Source organism: Protopterus annectens, chromosome 14.part0 (assembly GCF_019279795.1).
Source record: "Protopterus annectens isolate FY-2018-M chromosome 14.part0, PAN1.0, whole genome shotgun sequence".
NCBI lineage: Eukaryota > Metazoa > Chordata > Ceratodontiformes > Protopteridae > Protopterus > Protopterus annectens.
The window spans coordinates 1,081,127,951-1,081,153,389 of record NC_056748.1 but is presented as its reverse complement, the minus strand read 5'-3'; the positions used below and the strand labels follow the sequence as shown (position 1 = coordinate 1,081,153,389).

The following is a 25,439-nucleotide window of genomic DNA, read 5'->3' as shown; positions in this document are numbered from 1 at the left end:
GGTACTGTCTTTAATTCTTCCTCCCTTTGAGCCGGCAGCTTCTTGTTCGTTGAAGTTGCTCTCATGGAAAACACTCTTCTTAGTAGCCATCACCTCAGCAAGATGGGTCTCGGAACTTCAACCCCTTTGCGTTTGCCCTCCTTATCTTGTTTGTTACAAAGACAGAGTGTCACTTAGGACTAATCCATCTTTTTTACCCAAAATAATCTCAGAGAAAAATCTGAATCAGACCATAGATCTTACAGTCTTCTTCCCAAATTACACCAATAGAGCTGAACGAAAGTTACATTGTTTGGATGTTCACCGTCAATTACGCTTCTACTTGGATAGAACTAAGCAGATGAGGAAATCAGACCAGCTCTTCCTGTCTTATGCAGAAGGGAAGCAAGGCCAACCAGTCTCTAAGGTAACCTTGTCCAGGTGGTTGTCCTGTCTTATGTTGGTCTGTCAGTTGAGGAACAGGGATCTTCCTACTAAGCCTAGAGCCCACTCAACCAGAGCTTTAGCTTCTTCAATAGCCTTTTCAGGCAAGTTTGCCGATGGATTCCATTTGTGCAGCGGCCACTTGGGCCTCTCCTCATACCTTCATTTCTCATTACAAGCTCGATATGGCCTCCAGAAGTTGGGCTGATTTTGGTTCCACTGTACTCAAGAGTTTGTTCCATTGAGCCACCAAGGACTTAGGTGCTAGGGACGCTGTCCCATCCAGCAAGAATGAAGGCGAGATTGACAACTTAACATTGAGAAGTTATGTACCTACCATAACGTTCCATGTTAGTTGTCTTCTTCTCGCCTTCTTTCTTGCGTCCCACCCTCCATCTCCCTAGCCTGGACAGACCGAGAAGAGTCCCCTTTTGGGGCCTTCTTTCTCCGGACATCTCTGATGTACATTGGGGCCTTCTTTCTCTGGACATCTCTGATGTACATTGTGTCCTCTTCTGTCTTTGTACTATAGTTTTCCTTATGGTTGGACAGGTGTCCTTGAATCTTTCCTTGGTGTTAGCTCTGCCAAACGAGATCTGGGGATCTGACGCCTAGCATTGTGGGATATAGGCAGGGCCTCAAGCCAGTAAATAGCTCTCGAGCTTTAGTAGATTGCCGAGTCGGAGCCGAGGATCAGCTCTGAACCCATCCAGCAAGAAAGAAGGCGAGAAGAAGACAACTAACATGGAACGTTATGGTAAGTACATAACTTCTCATTGGTTCTGTAATTTTCATGCCATTGTGTTGTAACTCAGAGCAGATCTGGGTGTTGCCATCGAAATTCTTGACATAGCTATAGAATGCTTTGTGGTTGTCCTTAGGATTAGCGGCAATTTTGTTTTTGTAGCTAGCTTTGGAGGATCTTATAAGGGATCTCGGCTTCTTACTGAGGCTGACCAGGGAGCTCCTCCACTCATGGGATTTTTGCTGTCTTTTGCAACAGTTTCTTCCTTCTGTTGTACAGTTTGTTTATGGCAGAGGACCACCTGATTGGCTTCCTTTTTTTGGAGGATAGCATCTTGGTTCTGTTTTGGATAGCACAATCCATGCACTCGTGTAAGTGCTTATAGAGTGCATTTGTGTAGGATTCAGTAGTTGTAACTATATTGTCCATCTGCACGGGTGTCATGAAGTTCACCACTTCTGTCTTAAAAAGCATGAAGTTGGCTTTGGAGAAATTTTTTACCATGGTTTCCTTAATGGGGGGTGAGGGCGGGATGTGGATATCAAGGGTGATTACCTTATGGTCGGATCGGATCAACAAAGAGTTGACTTCAGGTGTGGAACACCGGTCACTCATGTTGGTAATGACTAGGTCTAGGATATTGTTGCCCCTGGTGGGGGTGTGGATAAGTTGAATCCAGGGCATTGGAGTTTATGAATTCCAGAAAGCGTTGAGCTAAGGAGTTGGTATACGAGTAGTTTTCCCAGTTAATGGTGGGGTAGTTGAAGTCGCCCATTATTAGGATGTTTGGTTGAACTGTAATATTTTCCAGCACATCAAGAAAACAGGAGTGAAAATCCTGGGTCATGGTGTGGGATCTTTAGCATGCTACAATTTGGATTGCAGTTTTGCCCAGAGTTAGTTGCACTTGGATAACCTCGGATGCATTATGCTCAGCAACTAGCCTGGAGGTGTGGATATCCTTGATGAATATGGACACACCACCTTTTTGATGTTTTGGTCCAGGTTACATGGTCGAAAAGTGTGGTATGAGTCATAGCCTGGTAGTGCAGAGGTGCTGCCTGGAGCCTTGAACCAGGTCTCAGTGACTTCACAGATATCGATGTTCTCCATTTTAAGGAGTGCCTTGAGTGAGTGCATTTTGAGATTTAGACTTCCAGCATTGAGTAGCACTATCCCCAGTTTTTGCTTGCTTGTTCCTGTTACAGTGGTGAATTTGTCATTTGAACCTTGCATAAAAAAGGCACTATAGGGTCAGCAAAAGCCTTAGCCAGTATCCGGAATCCAAGGGGCGACAGGTGCAGGCCATCTTTGGCAAAGCATCGTGGTCTGTCGACTATGTCATCCCAAGCAGACAGATACTGGATCCCCTTAGAATGACACCAGAAGCTTAGCCAATTGTTGAAGTCAGATATTTGGCCTTGTACTGCGGTATCATTCTGGGCGATGGCAGAATGCAACTCAGGGGTAGGGTCATACCTGCCTGGGCTACAAGATCAGAGAGCTCTTCCATGTCTCTTTTCATGTAGTCCAGGGAGGTACGTCTCAGGTCATTCACACCAACATGGACAATGACAGAGCCATATTTGTACTTGTTGTGGAGTGACCTGAGTGCGTGGGTTATGTGACGGATCCTGACACCTGACAACCTTCTCCTTGTTTAGCTCTGAAAACATCTGAAATTTATTCCACTTTCAATCACTATGGTGAGCTCACACTGATGGGACTGTAACATTCTCTCTAGAACTTTTGCACATTATATGTGGCTAGGTTCTCTTTTGTTTTCTTAGTTTACATATCCTGCTTCCTGGAAGAGTTTCCGATCAGCTAGGTAATCAGACAGTGGAAACTTTTCCTGTTGATAGCTTCATATTTTTGAGGGTGATATGTACATTACAGAGACTGCACACAACTATGGAAAGTGGTTATGCATATTGTGGGGAAGGGGACAGAATACATGGGGGAAGAATGCCATATGTACCTGTGTGGGTGATGGAGAACACAGATGTGCAGTATATCAGTGCACATGCCTTATGTACTTACATTTATGTAATATTTCAGGGAAAGTTGCCTGTGCGATAGGGCAATATATCTGAACACACATAGAGCTTTGTCTTCTATAGACATTGCTGTATATGTTGTATAATATCTCTGAGCTACTTCACAATCGGTGAGTGATTAACAGATATTTTAATTTCAATTGCCATAATTGTGGAGGATAGTTAATCACCATTTATTTATTTAAAGTATGGGATCTAGGGCTGTATTTTCTCCCATTGGTAGGATAGTTGTTTCATCACTATGTTGAATGGGATATGAAGGTGGTTGCCGGTTGCCCTACACTGTCGTTATCCACAGTGGGGTGCTGCAGTGTGCAGCACATCTGTGCTGTTGTTTTATGAGCAGCACTACCATTATTCTGACTAGACATGCTGCTGTTTTTGTGATGAACAGAACATCAACTTTGTTGTATTACGGATTTTTGTGAAAACTCTGGTGTGGCAAGTACATGATTTCCAGCCCATATTTTATGGCTGTGGCTGCCGCAGAGGCTTATGCCATACAAGTCTGTGCATTGTGAATCATGGCCAGACCTGCCAGACATAATTTGCATATTTAATCCATACTTGGACTTTTGCAGCTACCCATTGGTTTAGTAATATATTATTAGCACTTACATGAGGTTTGTAAATTGTGTTGGATTTGAGATATTTCTCCCGTGTACCAGCCCTGTGCAGTTGCACTCCTTTGTGAATATCACCTTTTTTCTTCACTCTTATGTATGAAGTTTATAATTTTGCAGTTCAGTATTTTTTTTTTTTCATTCACTAAAACAAGTCACATTATTTCATGTGTAGTTTATTGACAGCATAAAATCTAAAACGAAAAATTAAAATAAAGGATACGTTTTGCTTAAATTCCAGTTCTGGATTTGTCAATCCGGTTTTTAAGTCTATTAATTAAATGTTAAAATTCCTTACAGTTGTCAGCATTTGCAGCTCTGTTTAAGCTACCTCACTCATCCAGAATTAGGTTTCTGGTACACCACCACATTCAGGCTTCTGGTATGCTACAAGGTGCTAATCAAAATTACTGGTCGGAATATTAATAATCTCAGATGTGCAGATGATACCACTGTGACGGCTGAAAGTGAAGAACGCTGAAGAACCTGCAGATGAAGGTGAAAGTCTCAGATGTGCAGATGATACCACTGTGACGGCTGAAAGTGAAGAAAGCTGAAGAACCTGCAGATGAAGCTGAAAGTCTCAGATGTGCAGATGGTATAACTGTGACTGCTGAAAGTGAAGAAAGCTGAAGAACCTGCAGATGAAGGTGAAAGCCTCAGATGTGCAGATGATACCACTGTGATGAATGAAAGTGAAGAACGCTGAAGAACCTGCAGATGAAGGTGAAAGTCTCAGATGTGCAGATGATACCACTGTGACGGCTGAAAGTGAAGAAAGCTGAAGAAACTGCAGATGAAGGTTAAAGTCTCAGATGTGCAGATGATACCACTGTGACGGCCGAAAGTGAAGAACGCTGAAGAACCTGCAGATGAAGGTGAAAGTCTCAGATTGTGCAGATGATACCACTGTGACAGCTGAAAGTGAAGAAAGCTGAAGAACCTGCAGATGAAGGTGAAAGTCTCAGATGTGCAGATGATACCACTGTGACGGCTGAAAGTGAAGAACGCTGAAGAATCTGCAGATGAAGGTGAAAGTCTCATGTGCAGATGGTACCACTGTGATGGCTGAAAGTGAAGAAAGCTGAAGAACCTGCAGATGAAGGTGAAAGTCTCAGATGTGCAGATGATACCACTGTGACGGCTAAAAGTGAAGAAAGCTGAAGAACCTGCAGATGAAGGTGAAAGTCTCAGATGTGCAGATGATACCACTGTGATGGCTGAAAGTGAAGAAAGCTGAAGAACCTGCAGATGAAGGTGAAAGTCTCAGATGTGCAGATGATACCACTGTGACGGCTGAAAGTGAAGAAAGCTGAAGAACCTGCAGATGAAGGTGAAAGTCTCAGATGTGCAGATGATACCACTGTGACGGCTAAAAGTGAAGAAAGCTAAAGAACCTGCAGATGAAGGTGAAAGTCTCAGATGTGCAGATAATACCACTGTGACGGCTGAAAGTGAAGAACCTGCAGATGAAGGTGAATGTCTCAGATGTGCAGATGATACCACTGTGACGGCTGAAAGTGAAGAAAGCTGAAGAACCTGCAGGTGAAGGTGAAAGTCTCAGATGTGCAGATGATACCACTGTGACGGCTGAAAGTGAAGAAAGCTGAAGAACCTGCAGATGAAGGTGAAAGTCTCAGATGTGCAGATGATACCACTGTGACGGCTGAAAGTGAGGAAAGCTGAAGAACCTGCAAATGAAGGCGAAAGTCTCAGATGTGCAGATGATACCACTGTGACGGCTGAAAGTGAAGAAAGCTGAAGAACCTGCAAATGAAAGCGAAAGTCTCAGATGTGCAGATGATACCACTGTGACGGCTGAAAGTGAAGAATGCTGAAGAATCTGCAAATGAAGGTGAAAGTCTCAGATGTGCAATTGATACTACTGTGATGGCTGAAAGTGAAGAAAGCTGAAGAACCTGCAAATGAAGGCGAAAGTCTCAGATGTGCAGATGATACCACTGTGACGGCTGAAAGTGAAGAAAGCTGAAGAACCTGCAAATGAAGGCGAAAGTCTCAGATGTGCAGATGATACCACTGTGACGCTGAAAGTGAAGAACGCTGAAGAATATGCAAATGAAGGTGAAAGTCTCAGATGTGCAGATGATACCACTGTGACGGCTGAAAGTGAAGAAAGCTGAAGAACCTGCAGATGAAGGTGAAAGTCTCAGATGTGCAGATGATACCACTGTGACGGCTGAAAGTGAAGAAAGCTGAAGAACCTGCAGATGAAGGTGAAAGTCTCAGATGTGCAGATGATACCACTGTGACGGCTGAAAGTGAAGAAAGCTGAAGAACCTGCAGATGAAGGTGAAAGTCTCAGATGTGCAGATGATACCACTGTGACGGCTGAAAGTGAAGAACGCTGAAGAACCTGCAGATGAAGGTGAAAGTCTCAGATGTGCAGATGGATACCACTGTGACGGCTGAAAGTGAAGAAAGCTGAAGAACCTGCAGATGAAGGTGAAAGGAGGAAAAGCAAAAGCTGGCTTGTGGCTTTACAGTGGAAAATTTAAAATTAACAAACACAAACAACTTATCTCTGTCCTCAATAACCTTCCTTCTCACAGTCACCAACAATCCGTTGTATGGCAGAATGACATATCTCCCCAACTACCTGTCTCCATAGGGGTTTCCCAAGGATCCATCCTTGGGCCCCTACTTTTCTCTGTTTACACCAATAATCTAGCCTCTGCCGCCAAACATGGCACACTCATCCAATACGCAGATGACTCGACCATCATCTGCTCAGCCCAGTCCCTACCCAAACTGCAAAAAGTCACACAGGAAGCCTTTTCCTCTGTTGAAACATGGTTATCCGATGCCCAATTAATACTCAACCCAAACAAAACTAAACTACTCATCTTCCAACCCACCAAACATACTCAAAACAACTCTCACTTTAACATCACAGCAAAAGACAACACCACTTTATACCCAACTGAACACACCAAATTGCTAGGAGTGGAAATAGACAATAAACTAAAATTTGACATTCACATATCCATGACCATAAAAAAAGTCCACAAAAAACTAGGAGCATTATACAGAAATAAACAATTTCTCACCAAAGCAGCAAAGATTTCAATAGCAAATTCCCACCTTATCTCCACCCTACTTTATGCCTCTCCAGTATATACCAACCTAAGGCAATGTGATCTAAACAAGCTAGAGACCTGCTACAACAAAATCGCCAAATTCGCCACAGGGACATCCTACCAAAGTCACCACTGTCTCTCACTTGCTGAACTGGGCTGGCTTGAACTCCCTCACCTCCTTCAGTGGTATCAACTTTCACTCGCCCACAAACTAGTAAACCATCCACTAAATGTCCCATCCCTCCAGAATCTACTCCAACCCTATTGCACCACCAGACCACTAAGATCCAGCAACAAAAATCACTTGCAGATCACTAAAGCCAATAATTCTGCTGGTGAAGCACTATTCGCTTGCGCCGTAGCCAAATTATGGAACTCACTCCCACCCACAATTACCTCCGTACCATCATGCACCAACTTCAAAACTTTATTAAAAGCGCACCTAAAAACATGCTGGCTATGCCCTTGCAACTCCCACTCTAATATCATCCACCCCATCCAACTACTACCTTTCTTTCCACTCCACTAACTACCTTGATTATAGCAAGCTCAGATGCTCATAAGCATTGTACTTATTATACAGCAGGAACTTCTCATTATTACATTTGTTAATGCCTGTTATGTACTTCACAGATAAAGATTCTAGTTGTCTACTGATGTGCTATGTTCTTCATCTGTAAATATGTTGTAAGTAATTTCTATTTTAAATTGTTAATCGCTATGTAATCCAGTGTAACTACTGTCTGTTTATTTTACTGTGGAGCTTTTCTCCCCGTGCCTCCGCTGAAAATGGACCCACATCCAGTCGGACACTCCCGGTCAACAAATTTAAATAATCAATCAATAAATAAAGTTATCTAGCCCTCTGAGTTCTTTGTAAATAGATGTGAAAGAAGTGCAGGCGGTAACAGATTTTATCTTCCTGTTCTCAAGCATCTCTGCAGATGGTGATTGCATCCATGAAATTAAAAACATTTGTTTTCTTAAATTTAAGCAGCAAGGGCATCACATTGTCGACAACGTTTCATACAGTCAGAGTTGTAGTTTAAGCAGCAAGGGCATCACGTTATCAACAACGTTTCATACAGTCAGAGTTGTAGTTTAAGCAGCAAGGGCATCACCTTGTCAACAACGTTTCATACAGTCGGAGTTGTAGTTTAAGCAGCAAGGGCATCACGTTGTCAACAACGTTTCATACAGTCAGAGTTGTAGTTTAAGCAGCAAGGGCATCACGTTGTCAACAACGTTTCATACAGTCAGAGTTGTAGTTTAAGCAGCAAGGGCATCACGTTGTCAACAACGTTTCAAACAGTCAGAGTTGTAGTTTAAGCAGCAAGGACATCACGTTGTCAACAACGTTTCAAACAGACTTGTAGTTTAAGCAAGGGCATCACGTTGTCAACAACCTTTCATACAGTCAGAGTTGTAGTTTAAGCAGCAAGGGCATTATGTTGTCAACAACGTTTCATACAGTCAGAGTTGTAGTTTAAGCAGCAAGGGCATCACGTTGTCAACAATGTTTCATACAGTCAGAGTTATAGTTTAAGCAGCAAGGGCATCACGTTGTCAACAACGTTTCAAACAGAGTTGTAGTTTAAGCAAGGGCATCACGTTGTCAACAACGTTTCATACAGTCAGAGTTGTAGTTTAAGCAGTAAGGGCATTACGTTGTCAACAACGTTTCATACAGTCAGAGTTGTAGTTTAAGCAGTAAGGGCATTACGTTGTCAACTACGTTTCATACAGTCAGAGTTGTAGTTTAAGCAGCAAGGGCATCACGTTGTCAACAATGTTTCATACAGTCAGAGTTATAGTTTAAGCAGCAAGGGCATCACGTTGTCAACAACGTTTCAAACAGAGTTGTAGTTTAAGCAGCAAGGGCATCACAGTTGTAGTTTAAGCAGCAAGGGCATCACATTATCAACAATGTTTCATACAGTCAGAGTTGTAGTTTAAGCAGCAAGGGCATCACGTTGTCAGCAACATTTCATACAGTCAGAGTTGTAGTTTAAGCAGCAAGGGCATCACGTTGTCAACAATGTTTCATACAGTCAGAGTTGTAGTTTAAGCAGCAAGGGCATCATGTTGTCAACAACGTTTCATACAGTCAGAGTTGTAGTTTAAGCAGCAAGGGCATCACGTTGTCAACAATGTTTCATACAGTCAGAGTTGTAGTTTAAGCAGCAAGGGCTTCACGTTGTCAACAAAGTCTCATGCAGTCAGAGTTGTAGTTTTCCCATTAGTAACATACGGCTGTGCAAGTTGGACTACAAAAAGGTTATACATTGGAAAATCTATATTTTTAAATTGTGGCGTTAGAAAAAAGTTTTGAAAATTCTGTGGACTGCAAGAAGATTGAGTCAATGTTCACTGTAAAGTCGTTTTAATAACATTAAAATCCAAATAATTGGCCACGTAAAGAAAAGGCAGGATGCACTAGAGAATCCGCCCATGGTGAGAAAGATCCTAGGCAAAAGAAGAAGGTGGCAGCAATGGCTGAGGTGGAAGAACAGCATTACTGAAGTAATAGGTGAATGTCAGTTTGCAAAAACTTAAGCAGTTCTTGATAGGCAGGCCTGGGGTGCTAAAGCCCTTGAGGTTGTGATTCAAATGACTGAATAACAACAAACTTCACAAGTAAATCCACACAGGTAATCCACAGATAAATCACAACCTCTTTCGGTTAGAGTTCCTCCAAGATTCTCCACTTTGTGTTCTTGAAAAAAATCCCCTAAGAGGGGCAAGCATCTCTGCTATTTTGGCCTGCATGACTTGTTTTAACAACACTTTAGCAGATCATTCAGATTAAACTCTGCTAATATATGCATTACTACAACAGTATGTTTATTTACACCAACATTAAGTTCATACTCTACTATACAGTGTATATACAGCACACTAAAGTAACATCCTGTCATATTTACTATATATATATATATATATATATATATATATATATATATATATATATATATATATATATATATATATATATATATATATATATATATATATATATATACATACACACACACACACACACACACACACACACACACAGTCATTATACATAAAACAGTATGCATATTTTGATTATATAAATACATACATGCAGAAAAATAGGAATTTGAGAATGTTGTTGTTTCTTTCGGCTTTTCCTAGTTAGGGGTAGCCACAGCGGAACTCCGATCCGCTAATGATTGGCAGTAGATTTTTATGTGCCGAGTTGCCGGCCCTGATGCACAACCTTCAACAAAGGTACGCCCATTCACGTATATGCATATTTGTTTGCCGCATAATTTCTAAATATGGTTAAAAACATAGGGATGTCAATGTGTATGCAGCACATCCCCAGGATCTCTCTTACTGCTTGGTCAATATAGTAGATGCTATACTTTTCAACTTTTAATTTCTAAATATGATTAAACGTATAGGGATGTCAGTGTGTATGCAGCACATCCCAGGATCTTTCTTACTGCTGGGTCAAGATAGTAGATGCTATACTTTTTAACTTTTAATTTGTAAATATGGTTAAAAGCATAGGGATTTCAATGTGTATGCAGCACATCCCCCGGATCTTTCCTACTGCTGGGTCAAGATAGTAGATGCTGTACTTTTCAACTTCGCTGTATTATGTTTGTGCTATTCTTTACTTTTCAACTTCGCTGTGTTATGTTTGTGCTATTCTTTACCTTTCAACTTCGTTGTATTATGTTTGTGCTTTTCTTTACTTTTCAACTTCGCTGTGTTATGTTTGTGCTATTCTTTACTTTTCAACTTTGTTGTATTATGTTTGTGCTATTCTTTACTTTTCAACTTCGCTGTATTATGTTTGTGCTATTCTTTGCTTTTCAACTTCACTGTATTATGTTTGTGCTTTTCTTTACTTTTCAACTTCGCTGTATTATGTTTGTGCTATTCTTTACTTTTCAACTTCGTTGTATTATGTTTGTGCTATTCTTTACTTTTCAACTTCGCTGTATTATGTTTGTGCTATTCTTTACTTTTCAACTTCGTTGTATTATGTTTGTGCTTTTCTTTACTTTTCAACTTCGCTGTATTATGTTTGTGCTATTCTTTACTTTTCAACTTCGCTGTATTATGTTTGTGCTATTCTTTACTTTTCATCTTCGCTGTATTATGTTTGTGCTATTCTTGCATATGCTTGTGCGGCAACACAGCTGCTCATTTATATTATCTGTTAATGCTGACTTAACGTTAGACTAATTCTAAAGAAATAGAGCATAACAACACCATCTTTAACTTTAAAATCATTCTACTTTGTGAAAGCAAACAAAAGCTTTTTCTGAGCATCTGAGGTTGCATTGTTGCTCAGCAGTCAAATGGGTTGTACCTTGATAGTGAGATTGAGATCTTTGAGTCACGTTCTGCTACTTGAACGAAGTGTTATGAGCAAAGTCCCCCACATGGGGGTGCAGGGAGCTGAATTTTACTGATTATTATTTATGAGTTACATTTTTGTTCAGTTTAAGACAACTGACAAGATGTAACTCATATTTCATTGATTCAAACTGACCCAGGTGAAGCTGGAAATCATAGGTGTGACACTTCAGGTGTAGATGTAACCTAACATAATCTGATATTTAACAGAAACTCACATTTTCCAATTGTTACATTATATTACAAGTGGTGTGATGTCTTTTTAATTTCTTTCCTCTGTTTTCAGCTCTCATTGTCAGCCGTAGGTCCATTGTTAAAAGCACTGACAAAAACGCAACCTTCTCCCTCTCAACAAACACCAAGAGCAACACCAAGGAAAGACAATACCAAGAAAGAAAGAAAAGAGGTAACATTCAGTGGCCCTAGGTTTGTTCTGTGTATCTCAATATATCTAAAAATTGTTATAAAACCTGTACAAAATGCAGATTTACTTCTTTATTAGGGAAGACCTATACCTGAGATAGTGGTAACTGTTTGTTTATAATTTATTTATCATTGTCGACTGGGAAAAGTCTGACTGTGTATAATCCATTTTCAGCAGAGACCCAGGGAGAAAAGCTTCAAATTTAAGTTGCACGCGATGCACATTTATAATCTCATGGTAAAAAATCTGTACATGAGCTTACTTACATGATTTTTAAATATTTCTTACATGAACATAGCATTTTAACACAGACAAAAAAATGAGAGAAATTTAACATAAATGGCTAATTATTGAATAAAAAAATAAAATACAATAACAGACTTCCCTATGTACTGATTTCTGTTTCCCTTGTAAAGATCCAGGATTAAACAATGTAGGTACATTAGTAATACCTCATTTACACATTTTAGACATATGAATAAAACTATTTGGCCGAGAAATCATTTCAACTATGAGAGTTCTAACATTGTGTACGTGGCCACATGCAACTCCTGCTTTTGTTTTTATATCGGGAAAACCATCAGGTGTTTAAAATGTCGGATTTATGAACACACAGCAGTAAGGAAGAAAGACTTTACTAATGCCCTAGCCAAACATGGTAGCCAATCTGAGAGTTTCAACAAGTTTACTGTTTCAGTGATAGATTTTGTTCCCCAGATGGAGTTTATAGGGAACTATAAGCTGATATTAGAGTGTAAGAAGTCTTTGTGATAAATCAGCCTGGTAGCAGATAGAGCTCCAGGCTTGAACAAGAGTATTAACATTAAGTGCTTTTTAGCACTTGGTACGTTTTTGAACATTTTATGATAAATTTTGTTGAGATGTATTTAATCTGAAGTAGTTAACTTCATTTTATCTGCAACCTGTGGGTATTCGGATCCATATCGGATCTGAGCCAGCAACTTTACAAGCATCTGCTCCGAGCTCGAAGCTCCCTCTTGCTGCTTTGTGCATCAGCATCGTGATCTCTGTAGCTCCAAGTGTTGGGTGTTAGTAAGTGACTTTGGTCAAATTTTTCTTGCTCCTTATAGTGAGTGTGTGTGATTGTTTAGTTCCCTTTACGTCCCCCTTTTGCTGTTCGTCAGTTTTGTTGCAAAAAAAAAAAGTTTGTGGTAAAGTAGTATAGCAAAGCCTTCCCTACCCCCTTAGGTGTGTGTGTTGGGTTTAAGCCGGTTGGCTGTGTGGGTTAATAGTATGGCTGATCAGCCAAAGCCTACCTTTAAAAAATGCACAGAGTGCGGCCATAAGCTTTCACCGGCCAATGGCCACACTCTGTGTGTTGTTTGCCTGGGTGTTCCCCATCTTTCAGTGCAGTGTAGCTTGTGTGCTGGGTTTAACCCCAGGGCCTTAAAGGAACGGAAGGCCAAACTGGTGGCAAAGAGCCTTCTACCAGTTTCTTCCTTAGATGCAGCAGCCTCGGCTCCTCCATCAGCTGCTCAATCCCCCCCCCCCCACAAGGTGGGACTCAACCTCCCACTAAACCTGTTGAATGGGAAGCTAAAGGAAAGAACAAGAGGAATAAGAACAGAGAGATGAGAGGGGAATGGCCCCGCAAGCGGTCGCCAGAGTGGGAGCCCTTTCCTAGCCCACCTTCCAGAGTGGCTAGGCCTACATCTCCTCGGCTCCACTCCAAAGCCTCTCCCCAGAGCCAACGGAGCCCATGGATCCGCACCCTTCATCCAGGTCGTCATAACGACCAGCCAGATCTGAGTCGGTCACCTCCTCTCGCTCGATTCAGAGTCTATTGGAGGTGGAGGAACTAGGAAATACATCCAAGGGATCACTTCTGTGTCTCTGCTTGACAGTGGCACAGGAGAAAACTTTCTTGGGTGGCATAAGCCAGGGAACCTTGTTGGCTAGGCTTACGTAGGCCTTCAGGCCGATAGCCTAGTACCTACCTATGAGCCTATATATATATATATATATATATATATATATATATATATATATATATATATATGTATATGGACAGGTTGATGAGATTTATTCGTACCAAAATCCAAATGGGAGTCTTGCCAGGCCCCACTCCCTCTGAAGGGGGGACCTCCATGCCCTTCTTTCATCCAGTTTCTCCTTCCCCGATCTGACCTGTGGTTTCAGGGTTTATGGATCCAAGGATCCTCAGAGCTTGGGGTTCAGCGCTGACGGTTCCTCCAACCTCGATGCCAGCGATTATCTGCAGTTCCTCGATCATTTTGCATCTGAGCAACTCTTGGGGCCGAGAACGGGGAGTCGGATTTGAGGGGATGGAGGTGTCTTCGGCTCTGACCTTGGCAAATCTGAGCCATTCCTTCAGAACGCCGGCTACTCTTGTCTCATCCCCTGTCCTCACAGCAGACCTAGGGAGAGCTTCCTCCTTGTTGGGTGCTAAGGAGGTGCGCTGTCCATCGACATTCAACATGGTGGAGAGGGTTCTCTCCCAAGGATCAAGACCTCAGTCTATCTCCTTGGATTCCACCTAGGCTCCCCTGGATTCGATAACTACTCCTTTCAGCTTATCCCAGGGACAACCCATGCTAGAGGACCCCCAGGCGGTTCCCCTGGAGGAACCCCCCCCCATGGCTCACGAGCCCTCTTCAGAGAGTCCCACTGAAGATGGTCCCTGTAAGCTCACATGTAAAAGGAGGCACCTGGACTCCCCTGAGTCCTTGACAGAAGACACTGATTTAGATGAAGGAGAAGGTTCCCCCAGGTCACCTCCCGAGGAAGTCTCCTTTGGAGACATCATGGAGATCCTCCACCAGAGTGGAGGTTGTTCAGCCCCAAAACCTTCTATGGATGAGTCAGTGTTCCTGGAGGCGTTTGGCATGGGCCCATCTACATCTTAGGTGTCCCCTCCTGTGGATCCCTTAGTGGATCTTATCACCACATGGAAGGAGCCTGACACCATAGAGCCGATACCAAAATGCCTGGACCGGATTCTCTCTCCAACCTCAGATAGACAGGCTTGGTATAAAGAATCCCTGGTGGGTGCTATGGTGGTTGCTGCAGCCACCAAGAGGGAAATGGCACAAGAGAGTTCCTCTGTCCACCCTCTGGGCAAGAGGTCCAGGGCGGTGGATCAGTTTGGGAAGTGAGTGTTTTCAGCAATGTTTTCCATTCGAGCGCTAAATTATTTGGCACACATCATACGACTTCAGCGAGACCTAGTCAGGGAGTTTGCTGAGTCGCCCCCAAAGTCTTTGTCACTGGAGGACAAGCAGCTGTTCTCCGTGAAGATGTCAACTCTCAAATCAGTATCAAAAATGTCCATGCATCTCCTTTCCCATGCCACAGAAGGAGCGGCGAGGGAGGCTGGGACCGGCGTAGCTGTGAGGCGACATGCTTGGCTCAGACTGTGTCAATTCGCAGACCTCTTCAAGGCGTCTTTCACAAATGGTCCCTTCGATGGTTCTTTCCTTTTTGGGAAGACAGTACATGACACTCTGGTCCAGAGCGAGAAGGACGGGAAGACTTTGAGGGCTAGAGAAGCAGACTCTGGCAGACAAAGATCCTTTTCTAGGAATCGGGGAGGGCAAAAGAGGATATGGTTCCGAAAATCACAGTTTTTTCTGGACTCTCAGGACAACTCGTCCCCTAGAGGCAGAGGGGGACAAGACAGATGCCGCCCCAGAGGCAGAGGGGAGCCGAGGAATTTTGGGTCTCGGGAGACCTTCTCGGACAGGCCCAAGCAGCAGCCCTGAGGGGGTTGCCCAACTCTCCTACTCTGGAGACAGTCGGGGGAAGATTATCATTGTACCTAATGGCTTTGGAGTCCATAACTGCATACCATTGGGTGCTTCAAATAATATCCAGAGGCTACACCATCCCATTCGTTACCCCTCCCATCCAATGAAAGCGCCTCCCAGATGTTCCACCCACTCAAAGGGAGGTGGCAACCCTACAGATTTCAAAGCTGCTTTGCAAATGAGCCATTGAACCGGTCCTTTCAGATCAGTCCGGCTCAGGCGTTTACTCCAGGTTCTTTTTAGTGCCAAAAAAGAAGGGCGACCTCAGGCCCATTTTAGGCCTGTCAACCCTGAACCTGGCGGTAGCCAAGCAGAAATTCCAGATGGTCACCCTACAGTCCATTCTGCCTTATCTTCAAGAATGCGACTGGATGTGCTCGATAGACTTCCATGATACCACATCAAGATTCACAGCAGCTCTAGGAGATTCCTTCGCTTCTGGCTGGAAGACAATCATTTCCAGTTCAGAGCCCTACCCTTCAGTCTCACCACGGCACCCAAGGTGTTTACCAATGTAATGGCACTTGTAGCGGCTCACCTAAGGCTTCAGGGCATTCAGGTATTTCATTACCTAGACGATTGGCTCCTCGCTGCTTCCACCAAGTGTCTTCTTTGCATGGCCAGAGACTCCTTCCTTCATCTTGCAGTCCAGCTAGAGATTACTGTCAATGTTTCCAAGTCCCTCTTGGACCCGGTGCAGATCTTGGACTTTATTGGGGCATGGCTGGACACCCTCCAACTGAAAGTCTTCCTAACTCTAGACAGGGTCCAGAGTCTATGGGCCCATATATCAGTGATCCTTGGCCTCAGACTATCAAAGGCAGGTGACGTTCTCCGAGCCCTAGGCTCTATGGTCGCAGCAATCTCAATCCTTCCCTGTGCGCGCCTTCACATGCAGGTTCTTCAGTGGACTCTGGCAGTACAGTGGTCTTGGCTAGATCTCCCCATGGACTACCCAATTCAAATCAGCAAAGCCTGCAGGGCGTCGCTTCTCTGGTAGCTCCAATCGCTGGAGATCTTAGCAGGACGGCCATTCATTTCACCCACAGCCCAAGCCACAGTGACCACGGATGCCTTCCAGCTCGGGTGGGGGGGGGGCATTTTTTGGGGAGGACGGTCCAAGGCACATGGTCCCAGACAGAGACCAGATTGAATATCAATGTTCTGGAGATGAGAGCAGTGCTTTTAGCATTGCAAGCCTTTCACACTGTTCTTACACCAGGGACTATTGCAGTTCAGTCAGACAACACGTCGGTTGTCTGGTACATCATCAAACAGGGGGGAACCAGATCTTACGGTCTCTGTCGCGAGGCCATAAGAGTGTGGGAGTGGGCGATATCCACCAATCAATTTCTGATTGCAATGCACATCCCGGGATGCTCCAACCTGTTAGCGGACAGATTGAGTTGGGCTATTCTAATGCCATATGAGTGGTCTCTGAAACATTCGATAGCGGAGGAGATCTTCCTTGCATGGGGTCAGACTTGCTGCGATCTCTTCGCATCTCCTTCCAATGCGAAGTGCAGCGAGTTCTCCACTCTGATCCCATCACCAGGGGATCCCCCCAGAGATGCTGTATTCCATGCTTGGCCTCTTGGGTTACTGTATACTTATCCCCCGTTACCTCTCATTCTGAAGTTTCTTCAGAAAGCTTGCCGACTGGGGTGCAAAGTGATCCTCATTGCCCCATTCTGGCCTCGTCAGGTGTGGTTCCCCTTCCTCTGGTCTCATGTTCTAGCTCCTCCTTGGATTCTGGATCCTTGCCCGGGTCTCATCTCTCATCCCTCGGGTACTTGTCCGCCCAACCTGGACAGCCTCAAGCTGACGGCTTGATTGCTCCAGTTCCCTTGATTGCCAGCACTCCCGGCCTGTCATCATCAGTAAAGACTATTCTGGTGGCATCCCACAAGGCTTCCACTAGGAAGACTTATCGCAGCAAATGGAAACATTTCTCTATTTGGGCTTTTCAGAGGAATCTAGATCCCTTTACAGCCCTGGTTCCTGCAGTGTTGGATTTTTTAGCCAATATATTCCAACAAGGGGCTAGTTCCTCCACGGTAAAAGTGCAACTGGCAGCCATCTCTAATTTCCATGTCGGCGAAAACATGAATGCTCTGGCCTCTTCGAGACTGTGTAAGGCTTTTCTTAAAGGCACCTTTCTTTTACCCCCCCCCCCCCATTCTAGGACTCTGTTCCTCCTTGGGACCTTACCCTGGTTCTGCAGGCGCTAGTTATTCCTCCCTTTGACCCTGCAGCTTCAGTAGATTTGAAATTCTTAGCCTGGAAGACTGCCTTCCTAGTGGCCATTACATTGGCTAGGAGGGTTTCTGAGATTCAAGCTTTGTCTGCCATGCCACCTTGCTTGATCTTCCATGAGGACAGGGTCTCGCTCCGCACGAACCCTTCCTTCTTACCAAAAGTAGCTTCTGAATCTAACATTAACCAGACTATTAACCTGCCTGTTTTCTTTCCAAATTTTGAGAACAAGGGTGAATATAAGCTGCACTTGCTAGATGTTCATAAACAGCTTTGCTTTTATTTACACAGAACAAAGCCCTTTCATAAGTCTGACCAGTTATTTGTGTCCTTCTCTAGACCCTTTCTGGGCAAAGCCAAATCCAAGGTTTCCTTAACTAGATGGATTACACAATGTGTTTTGCAAATTTCTAAGGACAAAGCTCTGTCCCCTCCTGGTCCTGTTAAAGCTCATTCTACCAGATCTATGACGACTTCTGCTGCTTTTTGGTTTAGGGTTTCACTGGATAATAATTGTGTGGCAGCAAGTTGGGCAAGGCCACATACCTTCATTTCTCATTATAAGTTGGATTTGATCTCCAGAGGGAGAGTATCCTTTGGCTCTGCGGTGCTCAGGAATATCCTTCCATGAGGGCCTCCCAGGAGTTTTAGTAGCTGGGGACTCTGTCCCACAGGTTGCAGATAAAATGAAGTTAACTACTTCAGATAAAGAAGTTATGTACTCACCATAACGTTCCATCTGAGTAGTTATACTTCATTTTTCTGCAACTGTCCTACCCTCCTTCCCCCGAACCTGTTCAGATTTGTGATATTTGTGATATAATTGTTTGAGTAGTGGCAAACTCGATCTGAGGGAAGGTAAGACATGTTATGGGTAAGGGGGAGGAGCTTGGAGCTTGGAGCTTGGAGCAGATGCTTGAAAAGTTGCTGGCTCGGATCCGATGTGGATCCAAATACCCACAGGTTGCAGAAAAATGAAGTATAACAACTCAGATGGAACGTTATAGTGAGTACATATCTTCTTTTTTAGACACTTGTAATAATATATTTTTATATGTTCATATATGTTTTAAACATACATCTTTACATCAATTTATCTACATTTTTATATATATATATGTTTTATATATATTTACAGATAAGTTCTCTTTGATATTCTTTATTGTGTATTGCCATGCTATTGCTGCATATATAAAATTAATGGGCTTCTAAAAACAATGTTTGGGACATAAACACTATGGAAATCTTAATGGATTGCTAACTAATTAGTTAATTGATTGATTGAATTTGATTAATCACTTTACTGCTGTATAAAAATGTGATTTTATCAGCTGTAAGATCTGATGAAGTGTACATTGATGGTACGTGAAAGCGCTTATTTTTGTCATTAAAAGTTTATTTTATTTTCTGTGGTGGTCCGCCTCCGTTTTGTTTTACAAAATAATATATTTGTCCATAATTTTTCTGTATTGTTTTATTTGTATATTCATTTATGTACACACACTTTTCATGGTTTGATTTTATGCCTTTAAAATGATTTGAGGAAGAAAGACATTATCAGTCATGTGATTTGATGTAAATGTATTTAAGGGGTGTGTTTTGGGAGGTTAATATTTTCTGATGAATTTCAAGGAATTAAATTTGGATGAAAGCATTAAGGAATTGTGTCCACTCCTTTATTCATCCAGACTGCATTTGGTTCTTGTTTTTTCAGTTTCACAGTTCGTTTGTGTTTCAAAAATAAAATACAATAACAGACCTCCCTATGTAATGACTTCTGTTTCCCATGTAAGAATCCAGGATTAAAGGGCTTCACCCTCATCCCATAGTTCCATAACATTTGCTGATGAGAGGGTCTTTTTCTCCTATGTTAATATACTGAGCTAGTTGAAATGCAAGGATACATCAGGGGATGTCTGGTAGCCCCCAGCTGCCTTAACATTGCATTTTTTTTTACTTTCCATGTTGCTGCCCTTCAGCTTGTCTTGCTTATTACTGATTCCTCTATCAATATCATTATCATTATGGCAAACTATACCCCCCCCCAGAAGTAATACCCCATAATCGAAAACCTTCTTTGCTGGGCTGCCTCCACATATAACCAGGAAACAATTATCTTCGGTGATTTCAACCTAGACTGGTCCAACTGTACCTGTGACAACCCAATCAACTTTATTAATATCTTTGGGTTCTCACAATTAATTTGCTCACCAACCAGAACTGACAAACAGTCTAAACTAGATATGACACTCACCAACCGGCCATCCCTGTGTCACTACTTCGGCTGCCACCCTGACTCTTTTAGTGATCATATGCTCACCTATCTTCTCAAACAGAAAAAATATCCTATCAAAAATATTCAATATAAATATATCCACAGCTAAAGAAGCTTCTCCATTGAAACCTTCAGCTTGCTCCTAAAGCAATGTGACTAGACCCCTTTAAAACATCTACAGTTAAACAATGCTGTCCAATACTTCAATAATGAATTCTTTACAATTCTTAACTCTCTGGCCCCATTTAGAAAAATGTGCATCAAAGCAAAACCAAATCCATGGCTAACTTTAGATACTAAGCAGATCATGAAATGGAGAGATCAGTCGATCAAAAGCCACATTTTTCTCCGGAATTATCACCAATTAAAAAATGTAACCAAAAAACAAATCTGAAATGATAAAATGTCTTACTACACATTAGACCAACAAAAACATCAAAATAATCCCCAGAAATTTTGGGTTGCCATAAAACAAATCTTAAACCCAGGACAAACCATACTTTTATGTTGTGAAAAAATAATGGAGAAGGTAATATTGGATAAGTTATTGTCAGAACTGGATAGGTTGGGGCTTGAAACCATATATCAGCATGCATATGTTAAAAATAGATCTATAACCACTTGTAACATGACGATCTGATATTGTTAATTCTTGTTCATTCCTTACATATGGGTATCGGTTCCGACCTTGGAACTGAGCCGATCATTTTCCAAGCTCACGTCAGCTTCAAACTCTCGAGCTAAACTCTTACCCACAATCCCCCTCTCCCTGTTACCTCAGATTTCGTTTGCCGCATTGCCATTTGGTCATGTCAAGCTGCTTCTCTTGAGATAAGTACAGTTATTTGTCGTTTAATAGTCTTTCATATTACTTTTCTTTCAGAAAAGTTTATATTTCATCGTCTCTTACCCAACCGCATCTAGCGTACATATTTTCTTCAGGGTTTTCTGCTCTTTTCTCTACCTTTTTTTACCGCGAGGTATTCTCTCTCTACCATCGTTGGTAATCCTTCCCTTTTTTCTCATACCGTCGGGTATTCTTTTGTACCATTGCTGGTACCCTTTTCTATTATTTAATTTTCTGTCATGGAAGATAAGAAAGGTAATACGGGATTTAAGCAGTGTTCTGATTGTGGACACAAACTACCAACTTCTGATGCACAGTCCTTGTACGTTTATTGTTTGGGGGAGTCCCACTTGTTTGTTGACCCGCCCTGTACTATCTGTGAAAACTTTTCAAATAGAACTTTGTTGGAAAGGAAAAACAAGCTGTTGCTGAAGAGACTTCTTAAATCTCCCTTTTCAGAGGCTATTCCTGGGTCGGAGGCCTCAACCCCCCCTAGAGCCCATAAGAAAATCTTGGATGTTCCTACTAACGCTAAATCTTTGCCTTCGTCCCTGGCTGGGGACTCCCACCAACCAAAACCAAAAAAAAGCTAAAGTTTCGGCTCCGGAGCTCACTCAGTCAGCCCCAGTGCTTTTGGTACCTAAACCTTTGGCCTCATTAGTGATCTCGGCTTCGTCTTCTCCTGCAGCCTTCGCTATATCGGCACCGAAGGGCTCCTCGGTTCAGACTATTACCACTGTATCAGCACCGACCGTTCAGTCAGTGCAGACCTTGACCACGTCTGTTCCGACATCGTCCTCAGAACTGACGCCTTTATTGTTGACTCTAGTTTTGTTGGTTCCAGCTTCGGTACCGACAACCACTTCGGCACCGATCCCTGTGTTGGTGCAGACCATGACCTCAGCACCGATGACTTCTTCGGTGCAGACACCCGTATTCCAGTCTCTCTCTGCAAAGTTGTCCTTGGTGCAGACTGGTGAGATGGGCACCGAGTTTGCCTCTTCTGTGAACAGGCATGTTTCTCCCTCAGTCTCCGTGAGGTCCACTAGAAGCCTTTCCAAACACGATATGTTGCATCTTGTGAATCAGGTGCTCTTGGCCAGAGGTATCCCACCCCTAAGGAACTATCCTTCCTTGGGAGGTGATCACCCATCTCCAAAGACTCCTTTTTATTCTCCTCCTTCATTGCCTTTGAAGTCCATGGATATAGCACAGTCTTCACCTTTTGCGGTCCCCTTTATGGATCTCACTAAGGAACCGCAGTTGCCTTCGGGGCAGGAAAGCTTTGCTATGACCCAGGATGTCAGTTGTGACACACATAGTTTGCTGCTCCACCAGCCATCCAGGGACTCCAGGTCGACAGACTGACCCACTTAGGGGAGGGGTGACCCCTGTCCTAGACATTCACTCCTCTTCAGGTGGACCAGCCTTCCAACTGATGGAGAAGGCTTTCGCTGCTGCTGGCGATACTGGACTGTCTATACCTCTGCCCTCCTCTGGTACACTGGTTTCACAAGTCGCACCTAGAGGACACCGAGTGCAAGGGCCTCAGGACTTATTCCCACAGGAATCCCCTTTTCCGCTGTCTTCTCCAGCTTCTCCTGCTGAGGAGGTCCACCGGAAAAGTTTGTGTAAGAGGAAGCACATGGACTCCACAGAGGAGTCCCTCACTGAAGACACAGATTTTGATGAGGGGGGAAGGATCCCCCCGGTCACCCTCTGAGGTATCCTTTGGTGATATCCTTGAAATCCTGAAACAGAGAGGTGACTGGCAGTCCTCTAATCTGACCTCTAAGGAATCTGTGTTCCTGCAGGCTTTTTGCGCCCGGCCCCTTACCTCCTGGGTTACTCCACCTGCTGATGAACTTGTCCGGTTTATCATGCAGCATGCTTGAAAGGCTCCTGATACCATCAAAGCTATTCCCCGGAAGCCAGATAAGATTTTGTCCCCTCCTGCTTCGGATCCCCATTGGTCCAAAGGTCTTCCTGTGGATGCTTTGGTGGTGGCGGCCACAACAAAAAAGGATCTGGCAGAAGAAGAAAGCCAGACTGTCCATCCACCTAACAGAGTCCCGGGCCCTGGACAGGATAGGGAAGTGCACCTTTGCATCAGTGACCTTTACTATCAGGTCCCTGAATTATATGGCACACTTTACCAGGCTTTAAAGAGATCTGATTTGTGAGCTCTATGAAACCTTGGCTGGTGCCGTGTCTGATGAGGTCCGTGACAAAGTGGCCTCTCAGCTGGCCGCCATTGAATCAATATCTAACTCCTCTATGTGACTGATATCGCACGCATCAGAAGGTGCAGCTAGAGCAGCGGGTTAAGCTGCGGTCTTGAGACGACACGCATGAATGCGCTTGTGCGATTTCGCGGAACCCTTGAAGGCTTCCTTTCTTAACGCTCCCATTGAGGCCTCCTCCTTGTTTGGGCCCAAAGTTAAATGCATACTGGCCAGATGTGAACAGGACGGTAAGACCCTTTCTGCTATAGGTATCTGTTATTCTTCCCCTCAACGTGCTTTCTTCTGAAGCCAAAAGAGTGGGAAGATATGGTTCAAGAAATCTCAGGGTCCTTTCCGTGACACATGGGCCGAGTTCTCCCGTAGAGGCAGAGGGGGAAACTCACAGGGAAGATGCTCCTTTTGGGGCAGAGGGTGTCAGCATAACCAGGGTTCCAGGGATTCTTTCACTGGTCAATCCTACGAGCGCGCCTGAAGAGCGGCCCAACTCCTTTCCTCTGGAGGTGGTTGGGGGACGTTTCTCCTTGTACCCTTCTTCCTGGCTAACCATCACCACCGATTCATGGGTACAAAGGATTGTAACCAGAGGTTATCATATTCCCTTCGATCTTTGTCCTGCCCCTTCAAAAAACCTTCCCGACATACCACCCAGTCAAAGAGAAGAAGCAGCAGTAGAGATAGAAAAGCTGCTAAGAAAGAGAGTCATCCAAATAGTCCCTCTAGACCAGATAGGATCCGGATTCTACTCAAGATTATTTTTGGTGCCAAAGAAAACCGGGGACTGGAGACAAATTTTGGATCTCAGTGTATTGAACAAGTTTGTGAGAGTACAAAAATTCCAGATGGTCATAATACAGTCTATCCTCCCACTTTTGGAAAAAGACGATCGGATGTGCTCAATAGATAGATAGATGCGTGCTACCACATAAAGGTGGACAGGCCATCAAGAAGATTTCTGCGCTTCCATGCGGGAGCCAGTCACTACCAGTTCAGAGTACTGCCCTTTGGACTCTCTACAGCCCTCAGAGTGTTCACAAAGTGCATGGCAGTTGTCACAGCTCATTAGCGACTTCAAGGATTCCAGGTGTTTCCATACCTAGACGACTGGCTCATTTTCGCCCCCACCAGACATCCACTGGAAGAAGCCCTGGCATACTCTCTCCTCACTGCTCAAAGACTAGGCATAACCATAAACTGGCAAAAATCCAATCTCACCCCATCTCAGTTGACAGAATTCATAGGGGTTATCTTGGACACAAAGAACTGCAGAGCCACTATTCCAGAGCACGGAATTTTAAGGAAAAAGCAACAACTAATTCCAATCCTTTCAAGGGTGAAATTCACGGCTCACTCGGTTCTACAGCTGTTGGATTCCATGGCAGCCTCCATCACCATTGTTCCCCTGGCCAGGTTTCACATGAGGCTTTTACAATGGCTACTGCTCACCCAATGGTATCCTTTTCAGCATCCTCTTTCAACCATGATTCAAGTAACCCACAGGTGCAAACAGGATTTAAATTGGTGGATGACACACAATCTGTCACAATGGTCTCACCCCCTTCTTCCCTCAGCAACCTAAGGCCACATTGACCACGGATGCCTCCCTGATGGGGTGGAGGGGCTATGTCAGGGACAGACAGTCCAAGGCACTTGGTCCAAACTGGAGGCCCATCTGCATATAAATGTTCTAGAGCTGAGGGCAGTGCTTCTGGCGTTGCAAGTATTCCATCCCCTGCTGTCGTCTGGGACAATTGCGATTCAGTCAGACAACGATGGCAGTGGTCTGGTACATCAAGAAGCAAGGTGGAACCAAATCTTACCACCTTTGTCGAGAGGCCATGAGGATATGGCAATGGGCGATGGCTACCAACTGTTTTCTTCTAGCAACACACATCCTCGGGAGTTCCAATGTGATAGCAGACAGACTCAGCAGGTGCATTCTTCAACCTCACAAGTGGTCCCTGAATTCCTTGATAGCAACAGAGATCTTCCACCGCTGGGGCCGTCCTTGCTGCGACCTCTTTGCATCCCCAACCAACTACAAATGCAGCAACTACTTTGCCCTGATTCCCCCTCCGGTACAGTCACCCAGGTGTACGCTCTAGTCCACGATTGGCCCTCGGGTCTTCTTTACGCATTTCCACCTTTTCCCCTTATTCCCCAGGTTCTGAAGAAAGTCCGTCAGTTGAAGAGCAAGGTGATCCTCATAGCACCATATTGGCCTCAATATATTTGGTTCCCCTTCCTTTGGCCTCA

The 25,439-nt window shown here is 43.7% G+C and overlaps 1 protein-coding gene across 1 annotated transcript in view; it reads left to right on the top strand.

Moving 5' to 3' along the window:
• Positions 1–25,439, top strand: part of CFAP46 (cilia and flagella associated protein 46) — a 3,596,153-nt gene that overhangs the window by 1,817,848 nt on the left and 1,752,866 nt on the right. The window contains exon 33 of the mRNA XM_044056880.1: positions 11,637–11,756. Within this exon, the coding sequence (XP_043912815.1) occupies positions 11,637–11,756 (120 nt within the window). The remainder of the gene's footprint in view (positions 1–11,636; positions 11,757–25,439) is intronic.